This window comes from Lygodium microphyllum, chromosome 4 (genome assembly GCF_053477565.2).
Source record: "Lygodium microphyllum isolate KBCC chromosome 4, Lygodium_microphyllum_v1.1.10, whole genome shotgun sequence".
Classification (NCBI taxonomy): domain Eukaryota; kingdom Viridiplantae; phylum Streptophyta; class Polypodiopsida; order Schizaeales; family Lygodiaceae; genus Lygodium; species Lygodium microphyllum.
This window is the reverse complement of record NC_141138.1, coordinates 144,923,779-144,948,904: the sequence shown is the minus strand read 5'-3', so window position 1 is coordinate 144,948,904 and position 25,126 is coordinate 144,923,779. Positions and strand designations below refer to the sequence as shown.

The 25,126-nt window shown below is 39.9% G+C and overlaps 1 protein-coding gene across 2 annotated transcripts in view; it reads left to right on the top strand.

Moving 5' to 3' along the window:
- Positions 1 to 3,153: 3,153 nt before the first annotated feature.
- LOC148037727 (dual specificity protein kinase YAK1 homolog) overlaps positions 3,154 to 25,126 on the top strand; it is a 162,404-nt gene continuing 140,431 nt past the window's right edge. Inside the window, exons 1-4 of one of the 2 annotated variants that reach the window (XM_087676682.1) lie at positions 3,154 to 4,377; positions 4,832 to 5,031; positions 5,117 to 5,270; positions 5,377 to 5,486. In XM_087676682.1, the coding sequence (XP_087532808.1) occupies positions 4,192 to 4,377; positions 4,832 to 5,031; positions 5,117 to 5,270; positions 5,377 to 5,486 (650 nt within the window). In that variant the 5' untranslated portion in view covers positions 3,154 to 4,191. The remainder of the gene's footprint in view (positions 4,378 to 4,831; positions 5,032 to 5,116; positions 5,271 to 5,376; positions 5,487 to 25,126) is intronic. The other variant, XM_087676683.1, reaches the window with a different exon arrangement.

Below are 25,126 nucleotides of genomic sequence, written 5' to 3'. Positions count from 1 at the left end.
TATTATTGGTCAAAGTGCCCTTATGTTCCCCCTAGACAAAATGCTTAACTTGTTTTTTCCCAAAATGTCAAAATTTTAAGATCGTATTATGGAAAAAGGACCCTAGTAGAACATTCTTATGTTCCTCCTCGACAAAATGCTTGTTTCTTTTTCCCCATTATGAAATTGCTAAGATTGTACTATGAGCCAAGGACTCTAGTAGAACCTTCCTAAGAAGGTTCTATTAGTGTGCTAGTACTTTGGCTAGAGCTTCACAAGAGTGCTAGTAGGCACGGTCATACATGCGAATATGCGCATGACATACTTACCATGCCCTAAACCATTGGGCTCCTTAGTGCTTTTGATATAGGTAGTGCCAAATTGTTTGGTTTCCCTCAACCTAAATGACATGTAGGGTTTTTCACCCTTACAATTGTGGTTGACTAATAAGCTTATCATGGAATCTAGTGCAATTATAAGTGCAATATGAGTGCAACTATCTTCATAGACCCTTTCGTTAGTTAGCATATTAATGTTATGGTCTAAAAGTAAGCAAAGTTATTGTAAATTTTAGAAGAGTGTAGAATGATGACTAGACAACCACTGGGCAATTGATCTAATGAAGCACATAAAATAATTCAAATTAAGCCACATGGGCACAAATTTAATTCTTAATATATGTCTATTGAACCTTGACAGGAATTTTAGGCTATTATGGGCGAGGCAGTTTTTATAAGTAATGTTTAGATTTGCATAGGGTTTTCACCAACGAGTAATGTTGTTGAACAAGCCATAACAACTTGACTTGATTTTAAAATTAGCAAAGTTTGTGACTTCCTATCTCGATAACCAATATTTTTTGGTGATGATATGGTGAATGTATTTCTTATAAGAGATCTTGATTTTGCTAAAGAGGAATATTGTCGAATACAAATTATCTTGCCTAGTGCACTACTTTCTATATTTGACAACATCCTCAGTATCAAGGTAAAAATACATAGTTCAAAGAAGGCCCTATAAAGAGCAAGTGAGTACATCAAATGGTTGTGTGAACAATTGATTTGGTGGGCTATAGTGCTAGAACATATGATGGGCTAGGTGAAAAGAAGTGTTGAAGTCCCATGTTTGCACAAAAGCATCTCTCCTCCTCCTCCTCCTCCTCCTCATGCACTTTAGAACCACCATGTAGTCTACTGTCTCTCTTGAGACTATGGATGATCTTGAGAACAAACATTATACCAAATTGGGTAGGCCAAAAGAGGGTTGATGTAAATGGTTTAGCTTGCCACCTTCTTATGTTGAAAAGAGTAGAGATATAGCAAAAGAAAGTGGTAAAAGAGTTGCCAATGGGGTCAGGGCATAGTTTTTTGGGTGCTAGTTGCGTGATTTGGGTGCATGAGTTCAAATCTTGCACCTCAGTTCCCTTATAGCATATATATTCATGTCAAAAGTAGTAAAAGGAATTCAATATTACTATAGGAAAGTCAAATAAGAACAACATTACAAAAAAAAAAACATGAAATTTGCACCGTTTTCTTGTCATGGCTAAGAAAAAACTAAGGGCTTATCTCGCTGAGCACAAAATCTTTCTATGTATCTACCCTTTTTGGACTACAATATACACCAATCTATTTAAGCTTTACCTAAAGTGGTTAGTGATCACAATGCATATGTAGTGATTTTCTACTAGCCTTTTTTGTGATGGAATATCTTGCTCAAATGAGTGAGTCCCTTCTAATGCTAGGTCCCACTATTGTAAAATCTCGTGATTTGGCACAACCCCCTCTCTTTGGTAAATGCTTGCTTATTACTTGCAAGCTATCCTTACTATTTATTTGTTCCTTGTTGAAAGTGCATCGAATCATTATAATATGCATCTTTTGGGCTCAAAGCAATTAGATAGACATTGGTCAATTTTGTTAAAATATTGGACAAATCAGGTCTCTAATCTTAATGAGAACAAGAAATCTAGAAATTGTTTAGGTTGAAATATGTTATAAAGGCTTTAAACCAAAAAACATACACTAATAGAGGGTCCAAAGTACTTTTCATGACTTAGGGGTTACAAATAGTCCATTTCAATTGCAAAGTACTTTTCATGACTTAGGGGTTACAAATAGCCCATTTCAATTGCAATAAAGAACCCCACAACCTTGTACTTGAGATCTTTTAGGATTTGACTGAGGTGTTAAGAAGATGTGTTTATAATTTAGAAAGCCTTAACACACTGAATTGTTCCAAAAGTGGCATCCAAGCACTTTGCCTCCACTTGGGTATGATATGTCAAAGATTTATACCTTAGGGATTTTAAGAGCTTTTTACATTTGAATGTTAACTTACTCTTGCACAAGCGTATACCTAAGCTATTAAAATGTGTGTGTATAGTTTCATTAGAATTTGCAATCATTTTCCCTCAAAATCTCAACTAGTATTCCCTTAATATCCCAAGACTCTCTGGCTCAAATGGTAGTGAAATGGTGAGTTAACCTCAAGGTTAAGGACTCCATTCTCACGGTGGGCAGTGGTGAAGGCACCTTGTGTATTGTAAAAAGTGATTATATCTCCACTTGGGTGGTCACTAAGATGGACATTGGAATGGGATCGTGTGCCAAGTTGGTAGTCAAGATGGACATTGGAATGGGACCACATGTTGAGTTGGGGTGGCATGTCAAGTTGGCAATCAAGGATTTGGGCACTCCTTGATTACAATTATCGACATAAGCCTTGATTTTCAATCAAGACAAAGTCATTTCGAGTCTTATATTCCCTAAAAACGTCAGCTTGATGTAACATCCAAAGGTTTCCCACTTGCAATATTATGGCACCACTTGGATGGTTACCAAGTTGGACGTTGTAATGGGACCACGTGTCGAGTTGGTGGTCAAGGGTTTGGGCATCCCATGATTACATGTATTGATGTAAGCCCTGGAATTCAATCAATACAAGGTTATTGCACATCTAATATTCCCTCAAAATGTTAGCTTGACGTAACAGCCCAAGGTTTCCCACAAAGTATGACAAGTGTGTGGCTAACCTAATTAATAAACCTATACTAATACTAATACTAATACTAATATTGACATAGTTATTCCTAGTTAAAAAAACACGTCTCAGGATAGGAAGCATCGTCCAAAGCTCGACCTTGTCACGCTAAATTATGTTATAAAACCTCACTATTGAGAATATTATGCATGCATGGGTCGGCTGGAAGAAGCTTCTATTTAAAATCAGAATGGTCAAATGGCGCAACATTTTCATCGGCTTGCATTGATTCCCTTGAATTAAACCTCTCACCCATGGTTTGCAGCACCTGAGCTGTGGGGGCGGAGGGGGGGATGTCCTGGTTGCCATGATCGGACTTATTCCCATCATACAAGAAGCACTGCGTTTTCATCATTTTACTGGCTATCTGATTGCCATAGTAGCTGGATAGGTCTATATAATCCTGATTGATCGATTTATACATCACCCTGATTGATTGACTTAGGATGCACCAAAGTAAGGCTGTCTGATTGGTTAAAGCAGAACCACTTGCTAGCATTTTGAATATGATACACAGCGTTGATTATTTGGGTATGGCGTTGGACATGAGAGTTGCAAGAATTGCAGGCACTGTTGAATTTCGAGCGGGTTTTTGGCATTGAGAATAAGAGTCCATCGGACATCAAGAGGGTAGGCTTGCAGGCACTGTTGATGTAACAAGGGATTTGAAGCAGGGCTTCTCCATATGGATAATAATAGAAGGTATCATCCTCGTATTGGTCTTGATAGTGGTTATGAGCCTATTCAGTTGGCATTGGACATAACGGTTGGTGTAGCAAGGGGATTGGTGCAGCTTGACATTGATTACAAGTACAGTTGATGAGCCTGATCGACATTGATTACAGTATCCGGTTGCAGAATTTTCTTATTATATGATCATGTACAGTTGATGAGCCATTTTGCAGGAACAATTAACACACAAGTACTTTTTGATTAAGCAGGACAATTGGATTGACATGGACAGTTTGGACTCAAGGAGGCCCAATTTGCAAGAGTTCTTTAGGCAACTACCCGGCATTTGCTGCCCAACCAACATGTTTAACTCACTTTTGCTATGACTGAGTCTCTGCAATGGCTAGTTCAACATTACTCCAGACATGCCTGGATGTTATCGTGTGCCTGACCAAAGGCTGATATACTTGCTGCTGTCATTCAAACTGAGTCTGCAGAATGGGTGATCCAGAGACATGTAAGCCTGTGTCGATTCAAACTCAAGGGAAATGTAAAGAGGAATCCCAAAGTACAAGCTTTCCTCCCACTTGTCACCAGCACATCTGGAACCCATCAAACAGTAATTTTGAACCCTACTTATCTGTGACTGCATCGCATTCTCGGCAGGTCAATAACCACCAGCGTGTAAGTTGCATCACAAGATAGGCTTGCTACTATGTATGCTCGGTGGTGTAGATTGTGAATTTCAATTGTACTGGTTAATGATGTTAGAAGTTATATTTGTATTGTAAGAAGATAGGCTGTCTACAAAGAACTGTATTCTTGATGTAGTAAATAAAACCTTGTTCTTTTTGTACATGCTCTTGGCCTAGACTTATTTCTATAGGCCAGCAAGCAGCCACTTTTGTGTTTATGTAGTGTAATTTGCTCTGTAAGTATACCCCTTTTGTCTGAAGATGATGCTGTTAAAGTTACGGTCATTCTGGTCATCTGACAGTCTTACTTTGTTCTGCCACTTCCTGAAATATCCTTTCAAATAGTCATGAATGGTCTTTTAATTGATTCAACTTGGGTCTGCCAAGCTAAAGCTGGTGTCAATATCTCTGACCATTTGTCACATAAGATGCATGTTCTACAGATTGTAGTCAAGCTAACCAAGGATGTGGTAGACACATACCACAATTGTGATCAATCATTCATCTACTCAGAGGTTTCAAATCCTTTATGTTACTTGACAAAACCTTTTTTTCCTACATCAAATGGAGGTTTTGACAATGAGAATTCAGATCTTATCCTTTCTGTAAATGCGGTGCTTTCAAATGAAGAAACGGGTTACAGGTCTAGAGTTTTGTTTACAATCATTTTGTAGGGCATAATTCTCATGATTACAGAGTGATCACGGAACAGTTCTGATGCCTTGCAGATACATAATCAAAGCCCTTTTGGGGCAAGGAACGTTTGGACAAGTTGCCAAATGCTGGTCAGATGAGTGGAATACTTTTGTTGCAGTCAAAGTTATAAAAAATCAACGAGCTTACTACCTGCAGGCAACTGTAGAAATTGCAATGTTAAAAAGGGTATGCACACCACCCTCGAATTAAAGAATAACATGTTGCCGTCTGTAATTTTCATAACATTATGTTTTGTTTCACCTACAGTTTTTCTGTTCTCTCTGTTGCACAGTTGAACACAGAATTTGATCCAGAGGACAAACATCATATTGTTCGTATGCTTGATTGTTTCATTCACCAGCAACATCTATGCATAGTGTTTGAACTACTTGGATATGACCTGTACGTTCTTCAATTGCTGTTGGCTTTTCTGTTCAATTTTAGGTGATAAAAATATTGCTGCCTAATGATATTACACAGAAGCAAACTAAAAAGTACTTGGTTTCAGTAGCAGGAGATTTTGGGGGGGGTTGTTGGAGCAGAACTAAGGTATAAAAGCACTGAAGCAATGCTGGAGTGAGCGAGAGAAGTACAAGGCCCCTCAAGCCAGTCTTTTGGTTTTGGGGGGGTGGGGGTGAGGTGGGGCTAATGGGGGAAAGAACCCAAGATGGGGGTGTATCAACCAGTGGGTCTCTGTCACACGCTATAGATAACAAACTCTGCCTCCCCCAAGTAAAGAAAGAGAGCCACTTGAGCTTCTACCACGATGACAAGCCATCCTTTTGCCTGACTTTATACAGTATGAATGATAGAGCCCCAAAGCTCTGCCAGGATCACCAGCCATTGGCACCCCCAATTCAATTCTCTCCTACAGATCCACGTATCTGTTGGGCAGGGCCTCCAAGCCAATGACTGCTCCTCTATAATGAAGATGGTTTCCTCCTGCACCTTTGGCTCACAGAGAAGATGACACTGCACATTGACAAAAAGTCAGCAGAGGGCCATCCATTGCCCAACTTCATGGTAGGCTTGCTTACAGAGAAGATGGCACTGCACATTGAGAAAATGTCAGCAGAGGGCCATCCATTGTCCAACTTCATGGTAGGGTTGCTTAGGGTTTTTGATCAAAGTATGATGTACAAAAAATCCTAGATGCAGAGGCAACTCCTCCCAAACTAGTAAGGGTTCAAGTCTCTAAGACTGCCTGATCAGCCCGATCCTCCTTCAAGGCACTCTTGGACTCAACTTGCTGTGAGGTTCTCCCTCTAGGTGAGGTTTGCCATTCCATTGAACTGTGAAGAAAGACCATTGATCCTACAAGACCACCCCTATTGCTTAGAAATGACACCCTCATCCAAGGAAATTGTGCCTTCGAGTGAGTTCTTTTAGGATGCCAAGGGTTCTTAAGAGGTGGCTGCAGCCACCCCTATGGATAGAAACATCAATCTCTTATTTAAGGAAATGTTAGGGCAAACAGAGAAGCATGATTGTGTGACATGCATGATAATATGATCTGATGAATGTCCAATGAGGGTGTATAGAATAATGAGAATGTCCAAGAGAGCCTTTGGCCTCTGTTGTCTTGAGGGCAGGGGATGTAGGTGAGCCAAAGAGGTTGTTGAAGACACTGGAAACAGCCATCCATTGTAGACAGATCCCAAATACAGCAGCAGCAGCCTGTCAATGATGAGATGGCAGCGTGTGAAGGCTGGAAATGATGACAGTAGTCCTGGAGAGAAAATGCAGCAACTGGATGACCTCCAGAGGGCCATGGCCAGCAGCATGTTAATGATATGGAAGTAAGAGACTGTAGGCAGCAAAATGCAGGGTATATGCAGCCTTGATCAGCAGCAGCATGACCTGAACCAGCAACCCCTTGATCAGTTACAGCACGAACAAGAGCAGGTCCTCTTCAGGGATGAATGAGATGATGGTGATAGCAGCAGGAGGTCGCTGTGAGGGGGACTGAAAATTGCAACAGCAGGTGTTTAGGTCATTACGCTTGTGTGGGTTCATTTAGAACCTTAGTTTAAAAGGATGGCAGCAAGTATTGAAGCTATTATACAGTCACTGATGTATGCAAGTGTTTTAGTTACACTAGGACTCTTTGTGCTAAAGGAGGTGGAGTGAATCTAGAGGTGCATGCAGCATCCCCCTATTTAGGGATAGCCTGAAAAAATGTAGTTCGTGCCTATTTAATGGCACCTTAATGGTCATTTAAGTGTGTGCATTAATCAATCTCTTGTCATTTCTGTCATGATTACCCTACCACATAGATCCTAACTGAAATTTTTTGGTGATATCAGAGCCATCTCTCCACTCTTGCCTCCTCAAACCTCATCTACACTCACATTAAGGTTCTACATCTGTCTCTCATAGCCATAGCCATACCCACTTGCATTCATCAAGTTGATTCTCTCTCCAAATCTTGAGCTTGCTATTTGAGATTGAAGTACAGAACAAGAGCTTTATCTAGAGCACTAATAACTCAAGCATTGCTCAAGAAAAATTCAACATTCACACACTCCAAAGCTAGTGTAAGTTATGAGGGTACTTAAGAGCTTCATAACTTTCTCTACACAGCATGATTTTGAGCAAGCTACAGCTCAATTTGTAGGGCTTCTCAGGGAGCTTAAGAACCCTTGAAAATATCTCGACAGTGTGCGTCATCTGAGCTGCAGCAACTGAAGAATCTTGCAGGACAGTTACCAGTAGAAAAGTATGGGTCGTACAGCTAGTTTGACCCTGACAATGACAATTTTTTGACCACCTCTTTTGGGTGCCTGAATGCTGGCTGTGGTGTGACCTTTTGACCTATTTGAGCCTTGGAGAAGCATCAGAGAGAGAAACAGTAATTCATCCGCCATCCTCTGCTGGTTTTTACAAACCACGAAAGCTTCATAGCTAAGCCTTAAAAGCTAGGAGTGATTGTACTTGTGAAGAGTTTTCCTGTCCAAGGTGAACCAATCATCATCTTAATCTCATCCTCATCTAACTCTTCAGTTAGCCTTGAGACTATTGATAGACCTTTTTCAACATGAGTCAACAATTATCAAACACAAACAAGAAGCTGAAGTAACATCAAAGCTCAAGGTGCAAAAGAAGACCATTTGCAAGAAGCAGCAGTCCAAGAGTTCTTTGGATGTCTTACATTTGTATGGTCAATCCTATGGTCAGCTAGACTTCTAGTCATTTCTCTCTTGTAATCAAACAAATACTTCTAAAAAAGGACTAGTGTGTTAAGCAAGTTTTCTTTCAATCATAGTGTCAGTTTCTAGTTTTTTGTAAGGAATAAGACACTGCATTTTAAACTAGAAGCTCGAGGTAAGAACTCTCCAAATGGCTAGCTCAAATTTGAATATTCAGCACAACCTACTCTTTGGTTCAATGGACTCAAATTTGAATAATCGGCACACCCGACTCTTTGGTTCTGTTGGCTATTTTCGAGAAAGTTAAGAGGATGCCACTCTAGTGCTAGGACCCCAGATCACGTTGTTAGGCATTTTTACGAAAATCAAATCTACCTCAAACAATGTTAGAAATGTCTTCTTGGTGAGAAGGAGCATGCACACGCGAGTTCACAAGAAGAATGCTAGAAGTTCAGTTTTAAGAGATAAAGCAGGAGGAGAACAAGTATGAGATTAAGTCTAGAATAAGGAGGGTACTATTGAAACATTTGAAATTGTTGGAGGTCATCAATAGTTTGGTTTAAAGAAGATTTTGAATGCATATGTGATTGGAATCTTTACGAATTATTAAACTAAGGCTATGAGTTTAGCTTTTTGCAAAAAGCTATGAAAAGCTAAAGATAAAATGAAATGAAGGTTTATGAAATGCTAGAGGATAAATGAATTTGAGGGACCTATAAAGAAGGGTAGAGTTCGTTGAATAGGAAAAAGCTGATCAGATATATTTGGCTTAAGGATTGATTGTGGATGAAAACAACAGGGAATTAAGGGAGAGCCATTGTTGGCCGTATTAGTGAGGCTTGCGAGTATCAAAACCGTGGATTGCATCATTGACGAATTGGCGATAGGGAAGTGGATGCTTTCCTTCAAAAGGTAGCTGCTTCTTTGATTGAAGAAGGTCGCAGCTGGATTTTATTTTTGAATGGTGAAACTGGAGGAGACAATTTAAAGGCACCATTAGATGGTCAAAAGGTGGTGGTCAGATCGTCCATTATGATAATGAAGATGACGAGAAGAAGATGATGCGATGCCACAAGGTTGATGTCGACATACTTGAGCATCCAATACTTCCCACAAGGCGAGAGCTGGCTATGTGAAGCTTGATTCTGTTTTTCATTATCAAAGCACACATTGAAGTTGAGGCACCGTGGGGATCATCAAAATCAGGAAGGTGATTCGAATTATATCATGATCTTTATCTTGAGGAGTATCTAAGCAACAGATTTCTGATTTTAGGGATGAGGCATGACATTGATTTAGAGGACGAAGTAAAGTGATATTTTGTGGCTTTGAAAATAAAGCTCGTATTCAGCACTTATGGTTTTCTTGTGGCTGCTCAATGGCCTATTCAAGCAGGTTTGGCTTTTCTAGTTGAGAGAGAGCTTTATGCGTACTGCATGATATTTAGAAGCTGCCCCAGATTGACATCAACTTCACATACTGCAGCACTTGTGGCTGGGAGAGCTATACCATAGGAGTGCTAAGCACCTTGTTGAGGACTACTGATCAAAGATAATAGTTTAGGTGGGTGCTTGTTCGAGTGAAGAAGTTTCAGTTTTTTTGGCTCCAGCATGATCAGTTTTTGAGGCAGTATCTTATCGGTTTCTTATTAAACACTTTTATATAGTTGTTTGGGTGGATGGGCGGTGGTTTGGAAACGGATTTTGTTAAATGCCTTATCTTCATGATGGACCATGTTTACTTTCTAATTTGATAGAGCTCCGAAAACCAACCTAGTTGGAGATTAACACCAAGCCACAACCTGTACCGGCGCTCCTTTTTCTAGTGTGTCTTGGGTTGTGTGAGGGATTTATTTCCAATCACTACTCACGATACAATGTGTACTATAATGAGGATTTTGGAGAGTTAGTCTCATAGACTTGGATCTACACCTTTTTTAGTTGGACAGGTGTCGGTCGAGACAACCAAAGCTCACCCCCTCAGGAAAGATGGTGATGTCTCATTGATGGAACCAGCCCGTAGATCTAATCGATAGTGCAGTGAATATAAACTTATAGCACTTACACTATTCAATTCAGCAAAGAAAACAAATGACACAAAGCACTTGAGAGCTAGAGTGCTCTTGCACAACAGACGACACCAGATTGGCCCTCAAGGTGAGTGCCCCTTATAGTATTTCTTTAATATTGAAAATGAACCGTTACACAAACCATTTGTGACCCACCCATGTGATCAATGCGGCTTTCATAGACCAGCATTCCTTTTTGCTAATAATTCCTCTTATACCTAGCTCTTTAATGGTTTAGATTTGCTCCAATATGTCCTCAATTTCTCTTACCAACCTTGACCATGAGACAAACTTTGAATTTGTTTTAATTACTCAAACTAGTATGTCTTCAAGCATATAAAGCTACAATTACTCCAATGTTAATCAACATGATATTGAGAAATGCATCCATGGTCTCTCCCTACTGCCACACTGTAATAAATGAGGACTTTGCACGGATCTTAGTCCTAGACTAATTTGATTTGTCGAATGAGGCCTCAGCCCTAATTGTCCAACAAGCTTAGCACTTTGCCCTAACCAATGCACCTTCAATTTACTCTTAATAACTTAAGTGCCCTAAGTGAGTTGCTCACTAGGTGAAACTTTCAAAATAACTTAATTCTAAGGTGCAAACTTTCAATTTAATGAAAATTTCATGCTGCACCTTGTTCTTTTTGCCTTGCTCTTGCATCACATACCATATACACTTGTCCATTGCATGCCCAATGTCAAATTCTTCATTACTTGTGCAATGGTCACCATACCAAGAGCTAGGGATATCAAAATTAAAGTTCATTCAAATTAAAACTCTTCATGAAGTTTAATTGAATCATTAAGTTCATTTCTCATTCTAGTGATAGTGTACGCAATGACTTGATGAATGCAATAATGGTGATGAAAAATTTGGCAAGTTTGGGGCTGTTTTTGGTAAGTTTAATGTAATGCACTTAGATAGTGTTTATGTTTAGATGATTGTGAGTAGGGAAGGATGACATGCCAAGAGAGCCACGTGACTGGCAATGCAAGGGCGAGTAGCAGTGTTATGCATGCAACCCTCAAGTCTTGGCAATGGTAGCAAGTTTCACTCGGAGATCACGTGTCGGGAAGTTATTAGCAGCAATTGTGCTTTTTGGCATGCTGTTGCATCGTGGACTAGGTGGGCTCTTTTTTTGATGTGTTTTTAGTCGCACTTTTAATGTTGATGTTGTGGTGATACTTGTAATGAAAGGATGGCATTTTTTTAGAAAAAACAAGTGTCTATGAAAGAGATTGCGATCAACATCGCATCTTCTATTTCTTTGATCATGCTAGTTGCGAGGAGCAGCAAAGAGCAAGTATTTCCTTGAGCTAGAGTGTTTGGAAGCTCTAGGTGGGCCAGAGTGCTTGTTGCTTGGGCATGGTGAATATTGTTTGAGGCAAAACAAGGTGGCGTGAAGAGATGTCTTGGATAAAATAGTTACTCAATTAGTACAAATAATGATTTGAGGGTCTCTTTGGCCTTTTGGGTTCTTTTATCTTTTTATGGATTTGTGCAAATAAGGACCTAGTATTTCACAAATTAGAGTTGGTATTAGAGCACACTTTCAATGATAGGGTAAGGAGCAATTGGAATTGGAGGATTGCAAACTTTTTGTTTCTTCTTTGTAGTAGGTTATAGGGAGGAGGCTTTGTATGAAGAGCTTGTTATGCAAGCAGAAGCAACATGTGTGGCCATGGAGGTGTCACACTTGAGGTGCTATTGCTTTGCCAAGAGCTTACTATTCTTTGAAGACAAGTGACTTCTTCCTATTTGATAGTCTCCCAAATTTGAGGGGAGGTCGTTGACATGGGGGCACACATGGATCAAAGGCTGGATTGATTGGAGCAATCTGTGGTTCCAGATTCAATAGGTGAGGATTTCAATGTAGCAAGCAACACTAGGGCCTAGTCTACCCATCAACAAGAGGGCTAGCACTACTTGAGTGTCTCTACCATGAAGTATTTATGGGGGATTGAAATGGGTCGAGTAGGAGCGTTGTCTACTCCTCCTCATGTTTGGGCTACTTTCAATCTTTCCCCATGGGGCGCCTTGGGCCGCCTTGACTATCCTTGTATGCTTTCTGTGCCTATTTGTACATGTTCAATGGTTCTTTGAATTTCTCTTAGTGAGAAGAAACATGTGGCAATGGCAAAGAAATTGACTATTTCAAATTTCAATGGCAAGCGAGATAGAAAGATTGTCTGAACTTGGATGGAGGTGGATACTGCCCTTGCCTCTGTGTGGCAAATGGACGGTTTTAAGCTTCTTCACGTTTAGAAGAGTCAGCTAGATGGAGCAACTCTATGGTGGGAGTCTAACCTTAAGTCTCATGCAACATGCACTTGGGCTAGATGCATTTGATCATTCCTCAAGAGTTTACTTTGACAGACTAAATTTGCAACAACATGAGGAGTGGGAATCCTTTAGGTAAAAGCAAGAGGAGAGGCAAAGCTAGTAGATGGAAAGAAGACTTGCATTCAATTGGGAGACTAAGAAAACATTGTCTTTTTTAGCCAAATTCTAGCCCTAATCAATGTCAAAGTTGAGTGTCCTAATGCCTTCAATCTTGGCAAATGAGTTATTACTGCAACAGATACCACCACCTATAGGCCCTTGTGTGATAAAGATATCTCAGCTGGGTGTCATGGTGTATGACTCCACTGTCCACAATCCACTTAACCAGATGGCCACAAAGAAGGGTGGGGCAAGTCTCTACTTGCCAAGACTTGTCAAGAGTCACCTTGTAGATATGGACCAAGCTCACATTTTTCTTGCTCTCAAGGGAGGCAAGATAGGCTTGTGAACCAAAGTCCATCAAGGGTATGGTAGACCAATTAGATAGCCCTTATGGAGTCAAGAAGTACGTGAGTCCGATGGCTACCAAAAGCTACATTACTTGCGGGTTTCCCATGTGCCATGATGGCCAATTAGGTTTCGGGGCGTGAAATTATTGCCACCACTCCACTTCCATTGGGTGGGGTTATCATCAACAACAGATAGAGCAAATGTCTAAGAAGGGGATTTGGTTTTTGTACCTTTGGCTTTTGAGTGACAGTTGTTAGAATGACTTGTGTTCTATCATGCTTGCAAAACCTATTCTTCTCGTGTATATTTTGCCATTCGAGCTTAAGATTTGATTGTGAACTACTTTGGTTATCAATAATCTTCTTAGTTTTATTGTTCTTTTCACTCCTTGGCTTACCCTTTTGAGAGTGGATACTGGGGTCCCCTTTGTGTAAAGAAATACTCCAACAAAAAAGAAATGTATGACAAATCACAAAGTGATAAGAATAGAACTCAAAGGTGAAGAGTAACTCAGAGACAATGAAGGTGGAAGAAGAATGAAGAATGAATAATCCAATGATCAACGGAGTAAACACACTATGCGGAGTGAATACAAAACCTTGAACTGTGGTGTCTCTAAAGGACGCGGGCAGAGAGATGAGATGAAGAGTGTGTCATACTCTAAACGGATACCGAAACACAAGCATCCGTCTCCAAGCGTTGACTAGCTGTTGTAAATGGCAAAAGACAAATATGTAGGTTGCACTACTCCTAAAACATAGGGCTGAATGTGTTGGTGACTAATCTGGCAGTGTAACTGCAACAAACTGGTGAACACTCCCTCTCGGGCCCAAATTTGAAGCCCAGGAGGGATTGCAATGCATAGCTCAACCCATAAAATCTTGAGGTACCCCACCCCAAAGCAACTAGGGTATCGGATAAAGAGTGCATGTTGGCTGCATAGTGGCCTACCAAGACTATAGAGGCAATGGTTATCTTACCTTGCAGACCCAAAGGGTCACCCCAAAAAGGCCAGGGCATTGGACAAAAGGTGCTTATCATCTGCCTAGTGGCCTACTAGGACTTGCAAAGGCGATGAAACCGATTTGAACTTTTTTGTTTGTTTATTTTTGTCCTTTTAAGTAGTTCTGCCCTTGGGGAAAAATAAGGGATGGTCAGATCCAATGCAACAAAATAGAAAGCTATTCTAACTACCCATGGGTGTTGGCGACGAAGAAAATTTGGAGAGGATGTACTGGATGGTGGAATATAGGTCTTGTCATGGAGATTGCTGAAACCAACCTTTCTTCATGGCAAGGGTGGTAATGACCTGATTATCCACTATTAAAGCAAGAAATAAAAATCGAATGAACTGAAATACAATAATTACCAGTTAAACTTGGATAATGGACACCCTATTGGCCTCAAAATTGGCGCCCATTACGGTATTTTTTTATCTTGTATTGCAAATGGATGGAGTATGTTGAGACTCTTTAACTTTCTTATCTAATCCAAATGCCTCTTGTTGTCACAAATGACCAACAACTCTTCAAACCAACCAATTTGCCCCTTGGTTTGCGTGCAAATTGTCGGCTGGTTGGCCTCTTAGAACCCTTTGAAATTCCCCAATTTTAGCAATTGAATTCCAAGTACTAGGCCTTAAATGCTGAGTATGCTTCAAACACTAATTTATGCTTTGTAAATTAGGGTTTATAGCAAAGAGTCCTTGAATTCTCCACCAATGGTTGGAATTCTTGAAATTTGTTGAGAGAACTTGAGATATGGTTGAGAAAGAGAGAAAATGTGGAGGAAAGAGAAAAATCAGATATCTATCACCTTGAAATAGGCTATAATCTGCACCTTGTGGGCCTGAAAATTAGTGCCCATTATGGTATTTCTTTAACTTGTATTGCAAATGGATGGAGTATATTGAGATTCTTTAATTTTCTCCTCTAATCGAAATGTCTCTTGCTGTCACAAATTACCAATAACTCTTTGAGCCAACCAATTTGCCCCTTGGTTTGCATGAAAATTGGCCTTTAGCTTGCTTCTTAGATGACAAATTCAGCTCCAAATTCAATGTTGCTGGCTGGGCTCTTAAAATTCTTTGAAATTCCCCAATTTCATCTACGGAATTCCAAGTACTAGGCCTTGAATGTTGAGCATGCTTCTTGAGGTGGTTGCCAAACACTAATTTCTGCTGTTGTAAATTAGGGTTTATAGCAAAGAATCCTTGAATTCTCCACCTCCAATGACTGGAATTCTTGAAATTTGTTGAGAGAACTTGAGATATGGTTGAGTGAAGAGAGAAAATGTGGAGGAAAGAGATGTCCCTACTAGGGCTCAAAATGCTGTGGCATGCCCTAGGGATATCCAAAACTGCTGGCTTCTAATCTCCACAGCTACCGTCAGCTCTTGAGGACCGCTAAGCAGCTGTTGCCCGTTGCAAATCCCCTACCCCCTCCCCCCCCTTGCCGGCCTCCCCCGAAGGTTGTAGCAGGTCCCACAACAGGGGTCTATAGTTGGATAGTCTTTCTCCTCCTTATCTCAGCCTCTCTGAAGATGGAATGAGCTCTCTCCCACCACTAGCTTTCTCCCCATTTTGTGGGTAAGTTTTGCCAAGTGGCAACCTTCCTAATCCATTTTCCAGCAATTTTCAGCCTAATTAAATTAATTTTCAGAATATTAATTTAATTATTAATTCTTACCCAAAAATTAACTAGACCAATCAACAATTAAATTGGTTAGGTCAAAATTTCACCCAAGCATTCTTGTGTAGTTATTAGCCCTTGAACTGACATTAATTAATTAATTAATGCCTAGTTACTAATGTCATCATTAGGCCAAAATTGATCACCAAGTATCACCTAATACCTGTCAAGTACAACTTATTACAACTTTTGCCTTTGGCATCGATTGTTATCTCAAGGTCCTTGGCTTGACATTGTGAAATAATTAATTTGCACATCACATGTGCAAGTCATATTTATACATGAACAAATACTAAGCAAAGCACCAAAATTTGATGTCCTTGTGAGAGATTCCCCCCTCCCCCGGAAATCTAGGCAATTGCCCTCAATTGCACTACCATGTGCCCAAAAGCAAAATACTACATTAGGATTTCAATAAGGCATCATAGTAGAGACCATATCAATTGCTATAGCTCAACCATTCTACTACCAAACACTTGCTGAAAATTTCCAACCAGCATAATTAAAACATAAGACTCATAAACAATCCAAACTCGTTGCCAAAAACCCATAGGATGCATCCATTACTAACCTATCTCAACTGTTTTGGTCAAACAACAATAGTAAAGCATAAACTGAGCATAAACCATGGTTGAACTATCAATGGCATTCATAAAACCCATTGTTGTCTATGAAACCAGTTGAATATCCCCAATAATCCGTTGAAAGCCAACAACTATGAATTAAGCTTTACTAAGTATTTTTTGGAAACTTTACCTTTGATCTCTCTGTCTTTATGTGTCAATATCTGCTCGGGTACCAATATCTCATTCAACTCCTCAACCTCTAGTTGAAATTTAGTAGATACATCCTTTGGTACATCACCGTGAAAAGGCCTCAATAAGCTCACATGAACGGCATTGTGTATCCACTAGTGTGGAGGCAATGTCAACCTTTAAGCAACATCAGTGATCTCTTCCAATACTTGGAAGGGCCCATAATATCACATACTCAGCTTTGGATATTATATCTCTCTCTACCTTTCATCTTTTTTAGCCTTGCCTTTTTAAAACACAGCAATACACAATCACTCTTTGCAAACAACAAAGCATATCTATGGCGATTGGCTGCCCTATTTTTTTACTTTTTCTGTGATCTTTGAAGTGCATACTTAACCTTCCCATAGATTGCATCCATATTCTCCACATAACGATTAGCCTCAAAGTATGGTGGCTTATTTGAAGGGCTACTACCAAGGATCAAATCTATGGCATGATCCTTTGGCCTTTCTAGTGGTAGCTATCTCGGAAGTGACCAAGAAAAGCAACCAATATACATTGTTAGAAAAATGACATCCGATCCTTATGCAACTTTGACACATTCTCAGTAGTTTACATTATCATCTTTATCCTTGTCAAGCACCAAGTACATTGAAAGATTATTCTTCATTACTTTAGAAACAACTGAAGCTAATACAATGGGCACCTATTCCCCTTTCAATTTAACATCCAAGGTATGGACCTTGCCCTTATGCTGAATAGTAATCACTTTAGCATGGGAGTCAATCACTACATGCACATATGATGGCACCAAGGATACCAAGCAATACATCACAACCTTCAAGTGGTGCAATGAAAAACTCTTCATTGTCCACATGACTTTGTATATGCAAGCAAAGCTTCCCAATCAAAGGTGTGACTGGCTCTACATGGCCCTTGCATGCCATACCAATGTCTCACATGGTTCCCATCTCATTCTCTTTGATGCGTAGATGGGCTGCCATGTTTGTGGACATAAAATGGGCTTGTGCTCTATTATCAAAGAAGATCAATGCATGATGTTGGACTTTGATTTTTCCCCATTCTCTAAAGCTCCATAGCATCATCACTAACTACATCGGGCACCAAACCAATGGACATTTTGGGCTTCTTCCCCTTGAGATCTCCCTTATTTTCAGCTTTACGAGCTTGCTGCTTATTGGGACAGACAGTCCTTTGCCATGCGACCCTTTTCAAGGTCCGAAACTACAAAACGCAGCAGCAGAAGATGGCGACCAGGCTGGGTGGCATCAGCAGCAACAAAACCTAGGCATCAAATGCAAAGTTGTCAGTGAAGATCGGCAGCAAACACAAGCTCTGCTGTGTAGACAGCAATGGCCAGGATGAGCAACAATTAAACGATGGTTAGAGACAATCCGAATCAGTAGTGGAAAGCTGGGTAATAGGTGCGAGATGATAGAGGATGATGATGGACAGCATTGGCTGAGATATCCTCTGCAAATAGGGTGTGGACAGCAAAGCTCTAGCGCCTACAAACTGCAAAAATGAGATTTTGTGAGTGGGAAGGCAGCCTGTCTATTTATTGAAAGTTTGGGGCCTCCCAAATTAGGGTTTTCATGTGGGACGTTGAAACTCTCTAGGATCATGTTTCTTTTTGAATAAAGGGTTAAATTTATTAATTAATTTGAGTTTTGGGGTTTTTTGATGAAAACTAATGAATTTTTAGCTCAACAGCTCCTCTTAGGCCCAAAATTGAAACTAGAAAGGGATTGCAAACAAGCCCAAGCTCTTTTTCTTTTCTTTTCCTCAAAACATTCCATCCCAAAGTAGCCAAGGCATTGGGCAAAGAGTGCTCATCGGTTGCCCAGTGACCTACCAAGATAGGTGATGGTAATCTTACCAAGGGAACCGAAGCGTTGACCCTAGAGAGACTAGAGCATCAGACAAAGGATGCACGTCAGTTGCCTAGTGGCCTGCTAAGTTGAGCAGAGGTTGATGAAAACACAATGGACTTTTTTGTTGGAGTGCTTTTGTTTTGTTTTTCAAAAGATATATCATTAAGTGAGGATTGTCAAAAAAATTTTGGCCTATTGAGTAACAGTGTCCCAAAGGGAGAAGGGATGGTTATCACCAATACCTTCACAAATTAAACAAAGCTAACCCTACCATTACTAGTTATCGATGACAAAGAGTAGTGGAAGTGTGGGGGGTATGTGGTGTTGAGAAATCCTTCATCCTTCACCCGTAGTTTGCGTTTTTGCGTTTTTGCGTTTTACTTTTAGGGTTTGCAACCTCAAAAAGGGGTGCCATCGTAGACTGACTGTGCCTATTTATAGGCAACTCTCTCATTCATTCCTCACGGTTGATTCATTTAGTCCATCACCTCTTCTCTCTAGCCTCTCCACTACCCTCACATCCCTTCAAGAGGACATTGCGGTTCGTGGTTCGTGGCTGTCTTCATCATCTTCCTTGTGCTACGGCACCTTTGTTCCCTTGTATCACATTCACTCCATGATTCAAAACTTCATCCTTTCATTCATCAGAGTTTTTTCTCTCTTCTCTTCTCTTCTCTTATTCATGTTTGCCGAGTTCACTCCGTGTTCCTCCCCGCAAACCCTACTGTCTCGCTGGTACGTTATCTTTTGACATGGTATCAGAGCTGGATCTGCTCAAGCAGTGGCAAAGATCCTCCACTCTAGTGAAGGCAAGGCCGGTGGCGGGTTCGGCTAAAACTTCTTTTCTTCTTCTGCTTCATCAAAATCTTGTTTTTGCAGATTTCAGGTGTTTCAGCTTGCTGTCCACATCCCATTCGCGGAGGACATCTCAATCGAAGCTGTCTATTGCTGTCTCCATCAATTGGCGCTTAATTTCCAGTCCTCTTCACGCAGTTTGGAGTTGATTTCAGTCAAGCGACTGCTGTTCTTGTGCAGACCTGCTGCCGTACATCCTGCCATATCATCACAGTCATGTTGCTTGCGTTTTTAGTCTTTCTCTCTCTTGCAAGCTGTCTTGCCTGCGTTTTTAGTATTTCTCTCTCCTGTTGCCTGCGTTTTTAGTCTTTCTCTCCCCTGCTGCTTGCCTTTTTAGTCTTTCTCTCTCCTGCAGGCTGTCCTGTCTGCGTTTTTAGTCTTTCTCTCACTTGATGCCTGCGTTTTTAGTATTTCTCTCCTCACCTGCATTTTTCTACTGGTTGCAACCTCTTAATGCTGGTCGTATCCTCCTTCCACTAGCAGCTCACTTCCAGCCCTTCCACTGTCCTTCCACCCTTTGAGGTGGACATTGCGGTTCGTGCTTCACAGTGCTTTCACACCCCTTGAGGCGGACATTGCGGTTCGTGGTTCATGGTGGCTGACCTTTTCCTTTTTCAGCAAGGCACAATGGTATCCATGGTTTCTTTATCAACAGATGACCAGACTACTGGGTGCTCCTACTGTGGCATCACCAGACACACCACCGATGCTTGCCGACTTCGACCTTTGCTCCCCACCCCCTCGGAGTATATCCGTCTTTCACCAGACACTCCTTGTGCCACCTCTCCTTTTTGGGCCATAGAGAACGTTCTGCATCGGCTATTAGAGGACTATGCTCGAGGTAATAAGACGCATCTGATGCGTACTAAGTCCTTTTGAGCACATGGAGGATCGATTGGCGCTATGACCTCCTGGAGATCGTCGCAATGCTAGCGGCAGTCATCTCCCACTTATTTTCAGGTACAGTGGCTTTCACGACCTATGGATCTGCAGTCCGCTTCATCGAGAGACAGTGATTGTTTGATACCGTCTCCTACCAGTTTGCTCCTTCGAGAGACAGTGGCTGTGATGCTAGGAGGCATATTCCACGGTGGATTCCGTGAGGTTTTGCGGTGGATTTCGTAAAATTATATTTATTTGCCAGGGCTCGTACACAAGGTGTATTTCTTGTGGGAAAAGTCGATGGGGACGCCTCTCCTTTTCGGGCGTCTCGTTAATTTATTCTGCAAGTGGGTGATTTTATAGCGGGTGATTTCGCAAAGTACATATTTAAATTAATGGACGTTCATGAGTTTAGAGTGTGCACTCGTATTAAATTAAGGTTAGGTTAGAGTTCCAACCTATTATTTATTTTGTAGTTAAATATCGCTAGGTATTCACTTTTGTCGGTTTAATTTTATTATTTTCTAATAATTGTGAATGCTTCAAATGATGTGTAGAGCAGGTGGCTGTGGCGTTGGGAAACACTGGGCGATAGCCTGTATTCAAGTTATTTAGAAAAAATTATCATTTTTGATGGACATGCGTCTTAGGCGTGGCACCAATAGTTATTTTGATGCGCTTATTTATTAAAGTGCTTGACATATATTTATTATTTTGTACGTGTATGGACACACGATTTAAATATTCATTATTGGTTATTGTATTTGGGTACAGTCCGACTCTTGGGACGCCCAGCCGCTTTATTCTTTATTTGGACAAAAGCAAACACAAAAGCTAAAGCGTGCTAATTGTAAATTTGGGCTATTTTTGAGCTTGGAGATGAATAATATATTAAATACATGCTTTTTGGAGCGCTCACACAAGGCATGGGGGGAGATTGTACCCGATTGGTCTTCTTGCTTTATGTCGTGCAAGTCTACTCTCTTGGTTTTTGAGCAAAAAGTAGAGTTCTTTGTTCTTGGGGACCTTTCGGTGCTCGCTACGTACGCATACAGCATTCGATTTGCGCACCAGTGGTATCAGAGCGAAGCTGAGAGATCGAGGGCTTCCAATCGCTTACCATCTCGCGTGAAGGCGAAGCTCTTGGAACGAACGGGGTCTATAGTCGGTCTTGCGACAATTTGTCAATACCATCGCGTTTCTGGCGGTGAAGAACCCCCTGCTACGCAATCGGATCGTGAGGGACCACTCTCTGAAGACAGAGGATCACCCGGGAAGCTCCTTCATCAAGACATTTTTCTCAGAAGACACAGATAAGGCATTGTCAATTAATTTTATTATAAAGCTTAATAAGCTTTATAAAAGGCTTAAAGTCTCATTTTTAATCGTCTGCGACGGAAGGACGAATTGATTGTTGCGGATGTCAACAAACGGATGCTGTCGCCCTGGTCGTTTCGATTTAGGAAGAAGACGTTTTATTTAAAACTTAATGAGCTAAAGCTTAAAGCTTTCTAAGCTTTAAAGTTTAAATTCCTAAAGTTCCAAACTCTCCCATAGCAGGAGTTCATATACAACTCTTGAGCCGGCTTTTAACTTCTTTGCAAGCCCCTGTTTGCACTTGTGCTTTGACAGAGCCAAATTCCAGCAAACAGATTGCTATATGCAGTCTACATGGATGAAGTATACGCTTGGAAGAAGACCGATATCAATTTCCGTAGGTGTGAAGAAGAAAGATCATAAAAATCCACTTAAAAAAAAAAAAGCCTTGTAAACCTGAACTTGAGCTACACTCATCCCGCTAACAAGATTTCGAGTGTGTGAGATTGTTTGAAATTTTTTCAAGATGACCGATCAAAATATGGAATATTTTATGGCCGAGGGTGATTTACCAGAACCAACGATGGAGCAAAAACTGGACCTAATTATGATGCAGCTTTAAAAGGAACAAAGAGCACATCAAACTTTGCAAGCTCAATTGGCCAATGTTCAACGATCTACTATTGATCAAGATGGACCGCAACCCGAAGATATTATACGACGTACGATCGATGTGACACTTAAAGCACAATCTATTCGGAAAGAAACAAAGATAAGTAAAAGAAATTTCAAATTGGGTACTTTCAATGGGTTACGTGATGGAAAGACTGTACTTGCTTTTATTAGTCAATTTGATGATTATTTCCATGAAGAACAGTATGCCAAAAAAGACAAAATTAAGTGTGTCACTAATCATTTAGTGGACAGAGCATCTTTATGGTGGACTGTTGTCCGCAAAAGCATTGATTGTCCTACTACTTGGGAGACTTTTCAAAAGAAATTTTTGCAGAATTTTCTTCCATCCCAATTCTATGAAAAAACAATGAAATAGTGGGATCTTCTGCTACAAAAAGATTGCGAGCCTATTTCCCAATGTACCGAGCGTTTTTGGAATGCTTTATTGCAACTTCAAATGCTCGAAGATGTACTTGAGGCGACCCATAAGCGCAAGTTTATGTCTGGTTTGCTTGGTCACTTCTATGTGGAAGTGAACATGTTCAAGCCAACGACTCTCGAAGATGCAATTTCCTTGGCTCATGATGCTGAAGATAAAATTTGAGGACGTTCTCAAACAATGGTAACTTTGGTACAAAGCAATTCAATTCTAATTTTGGAAGATTCAATCAAAACCGCTTCCTTTCATCTTCATTCCGTAAATCCTGGATATGACCCCCTGCTTTATCATCAAATACAAATCCAAATCCCAAGTCATATCTTCAGGCAAATCCCAACATTCCTAAACTTCCCGCTATTACCAATAATGTTTCTAAAGCCAAATCCATAGTCTGTTATAAATGCCATCAACGTGGATATCTAGTAGCGAATTGTCAATCCAAAAAGCTAACTGTTCACATCAACTATTTGGGAGCGACTGAAGATAAAGACCATGAAAAAATGCGAGATTTCACGGAAGATGATGACGATAACGGCACTACTTCAGATACTTTATCAGGTATATCAAATTCCCATTCTTTATTAACGATGAAATGTCTTGTGCATGGTAAAGAAAAGACTGTTTTACATGATGATGGGAGTATACACGATTTTATTTCTGCAAAATTGATCAAAGAATTGAATTTACATACTGTTTTCACTCATTATCGCATCAAGGCTGCATTCTTAGGCACTAGATACAATGGAACACAAGAAGTGCATGACTTACAAATTAAAATTGGTGATTATGTTGAACGTAGAAATTTCTTAGTTGTGCCTCTGCAATCTAGTGACATTATTTTAGGAATGCCTTGGCGTCATGAGTATAATCCCGATATAGATTATTCCACGCATTCAATGAAGATTCATTCTCATGGGAAACAAATCACATTGCATGGTATGCACACTTTTGAAAAATTTTCATTGCTTAGTCATACACAAGCTAAACGTGCATTAAGAAAATGTAGCAAATTCTATTTAATTTGGGTGAATGAAATTGAAGTTAAGGAAAATAAGATGCATCCTAGGTACGTACAATTTCTTTCACAATTTAAAGATTGTTTTGCTGCTGACTTACGACCTGGTTTATTACCCATACGTCCTGAAAATCATAAAATAGACTTAATTCCAAGTTCTCAACCACCATGTAAAGCATCTTATCGATATAATCAAATTGAACAGAAAGAAATTCAGACTCAAGTTGAAGAATTGTTAACCTAAGGACTCATTAGACCCAGTAGTGCTCCATTTGGTGCACCTGTCCTATTAGTTAAAAAAAAAAAAACACTTATAAGATGTGCATTGATTATCGTGCCCTAAATAAAATCACTGTGAAAAATAGATTTTTCCAAACACAAATTAAATACTTAGGACATATTGTTTTATCTGAAGGTATTAAAGTTGATCCTAAAAGGATAGAAGCAATTTTGAATTGGCCGATATCTAAAAATGTGTATGAATTACGTTCTTTCTTAGGTCTTGCTAGCTTTTATAGAAAATTTGTGAGAAAATTTTCATTGCTTGCATTACCTTTGACAAAATTATTAAAGAAAGGTATCGTGTATCATTGGTCTGAAATCAACAAAAGCCTTTTGATTTACTGAAACATGCTTTAACTCATGCTCTTGTATTGCAACTTCCTGACTTTAATAGACCATTTTTTTTAGTAGTCATTGACGCTAGTGGATCTGGAATAGGAGATGTCCTTATGCAAGATTTCCATCCCATAGCCTACTTCAGCTACAAGTTTAAACCCTTTAAACTTAAGTATTCTATCTACGATAAAGAATTGCTAGCTGTAGTATAAGCTTTACGTCAAGGGAAACACTATTTAATGAAATCTGAATTCATGATTAAAGCTGACCAACAAAGTATTAAACATCTCCTTAGTTAGCCATAAATATCTGACCGACACATTAAATGGGTTGCTTTTATTCAAAGTTTTCATCCACTTATCCAATATCAATCCGAAAATGAAAATGTTGTTGCCAATGCCTTGAGTAGAAGACCAACTATTCATAATATCTCTGTGATATCTTTTAATTCTCTTATTCCTATAAAAGATACCTATAATCAAAACCCCAGTTTTCAAGTTGATTGGAATAAATTAATTGCTAATAACTGAATTCCAATTGATTCATTGTCTTATGCTGATAGATTTATGTTTTATGAGAAAAGGTTATGTGTAATTGTTTCATTTAGATCATTTGTATTGTACGAAATTCATTGTTCCCGATATCAAGGCTATAGAGGTATTATTTTCACTTTACGTACTTTGATTGAAGATTTTTATTAGTCACAAATGGAATTTGATGTTTCTAACTTTGTATCTGAGTGTTTAATTTGTCAAAGAGTTAAGCGACACCATGGTAAACAGTATGATTTGTTAATGCCTTTACCAATCCTTGAAAGACCATGGAAGCATATTTCAATGGATTTTTTTACTGGTTTGCCTAACACTCAAGCTAATCAC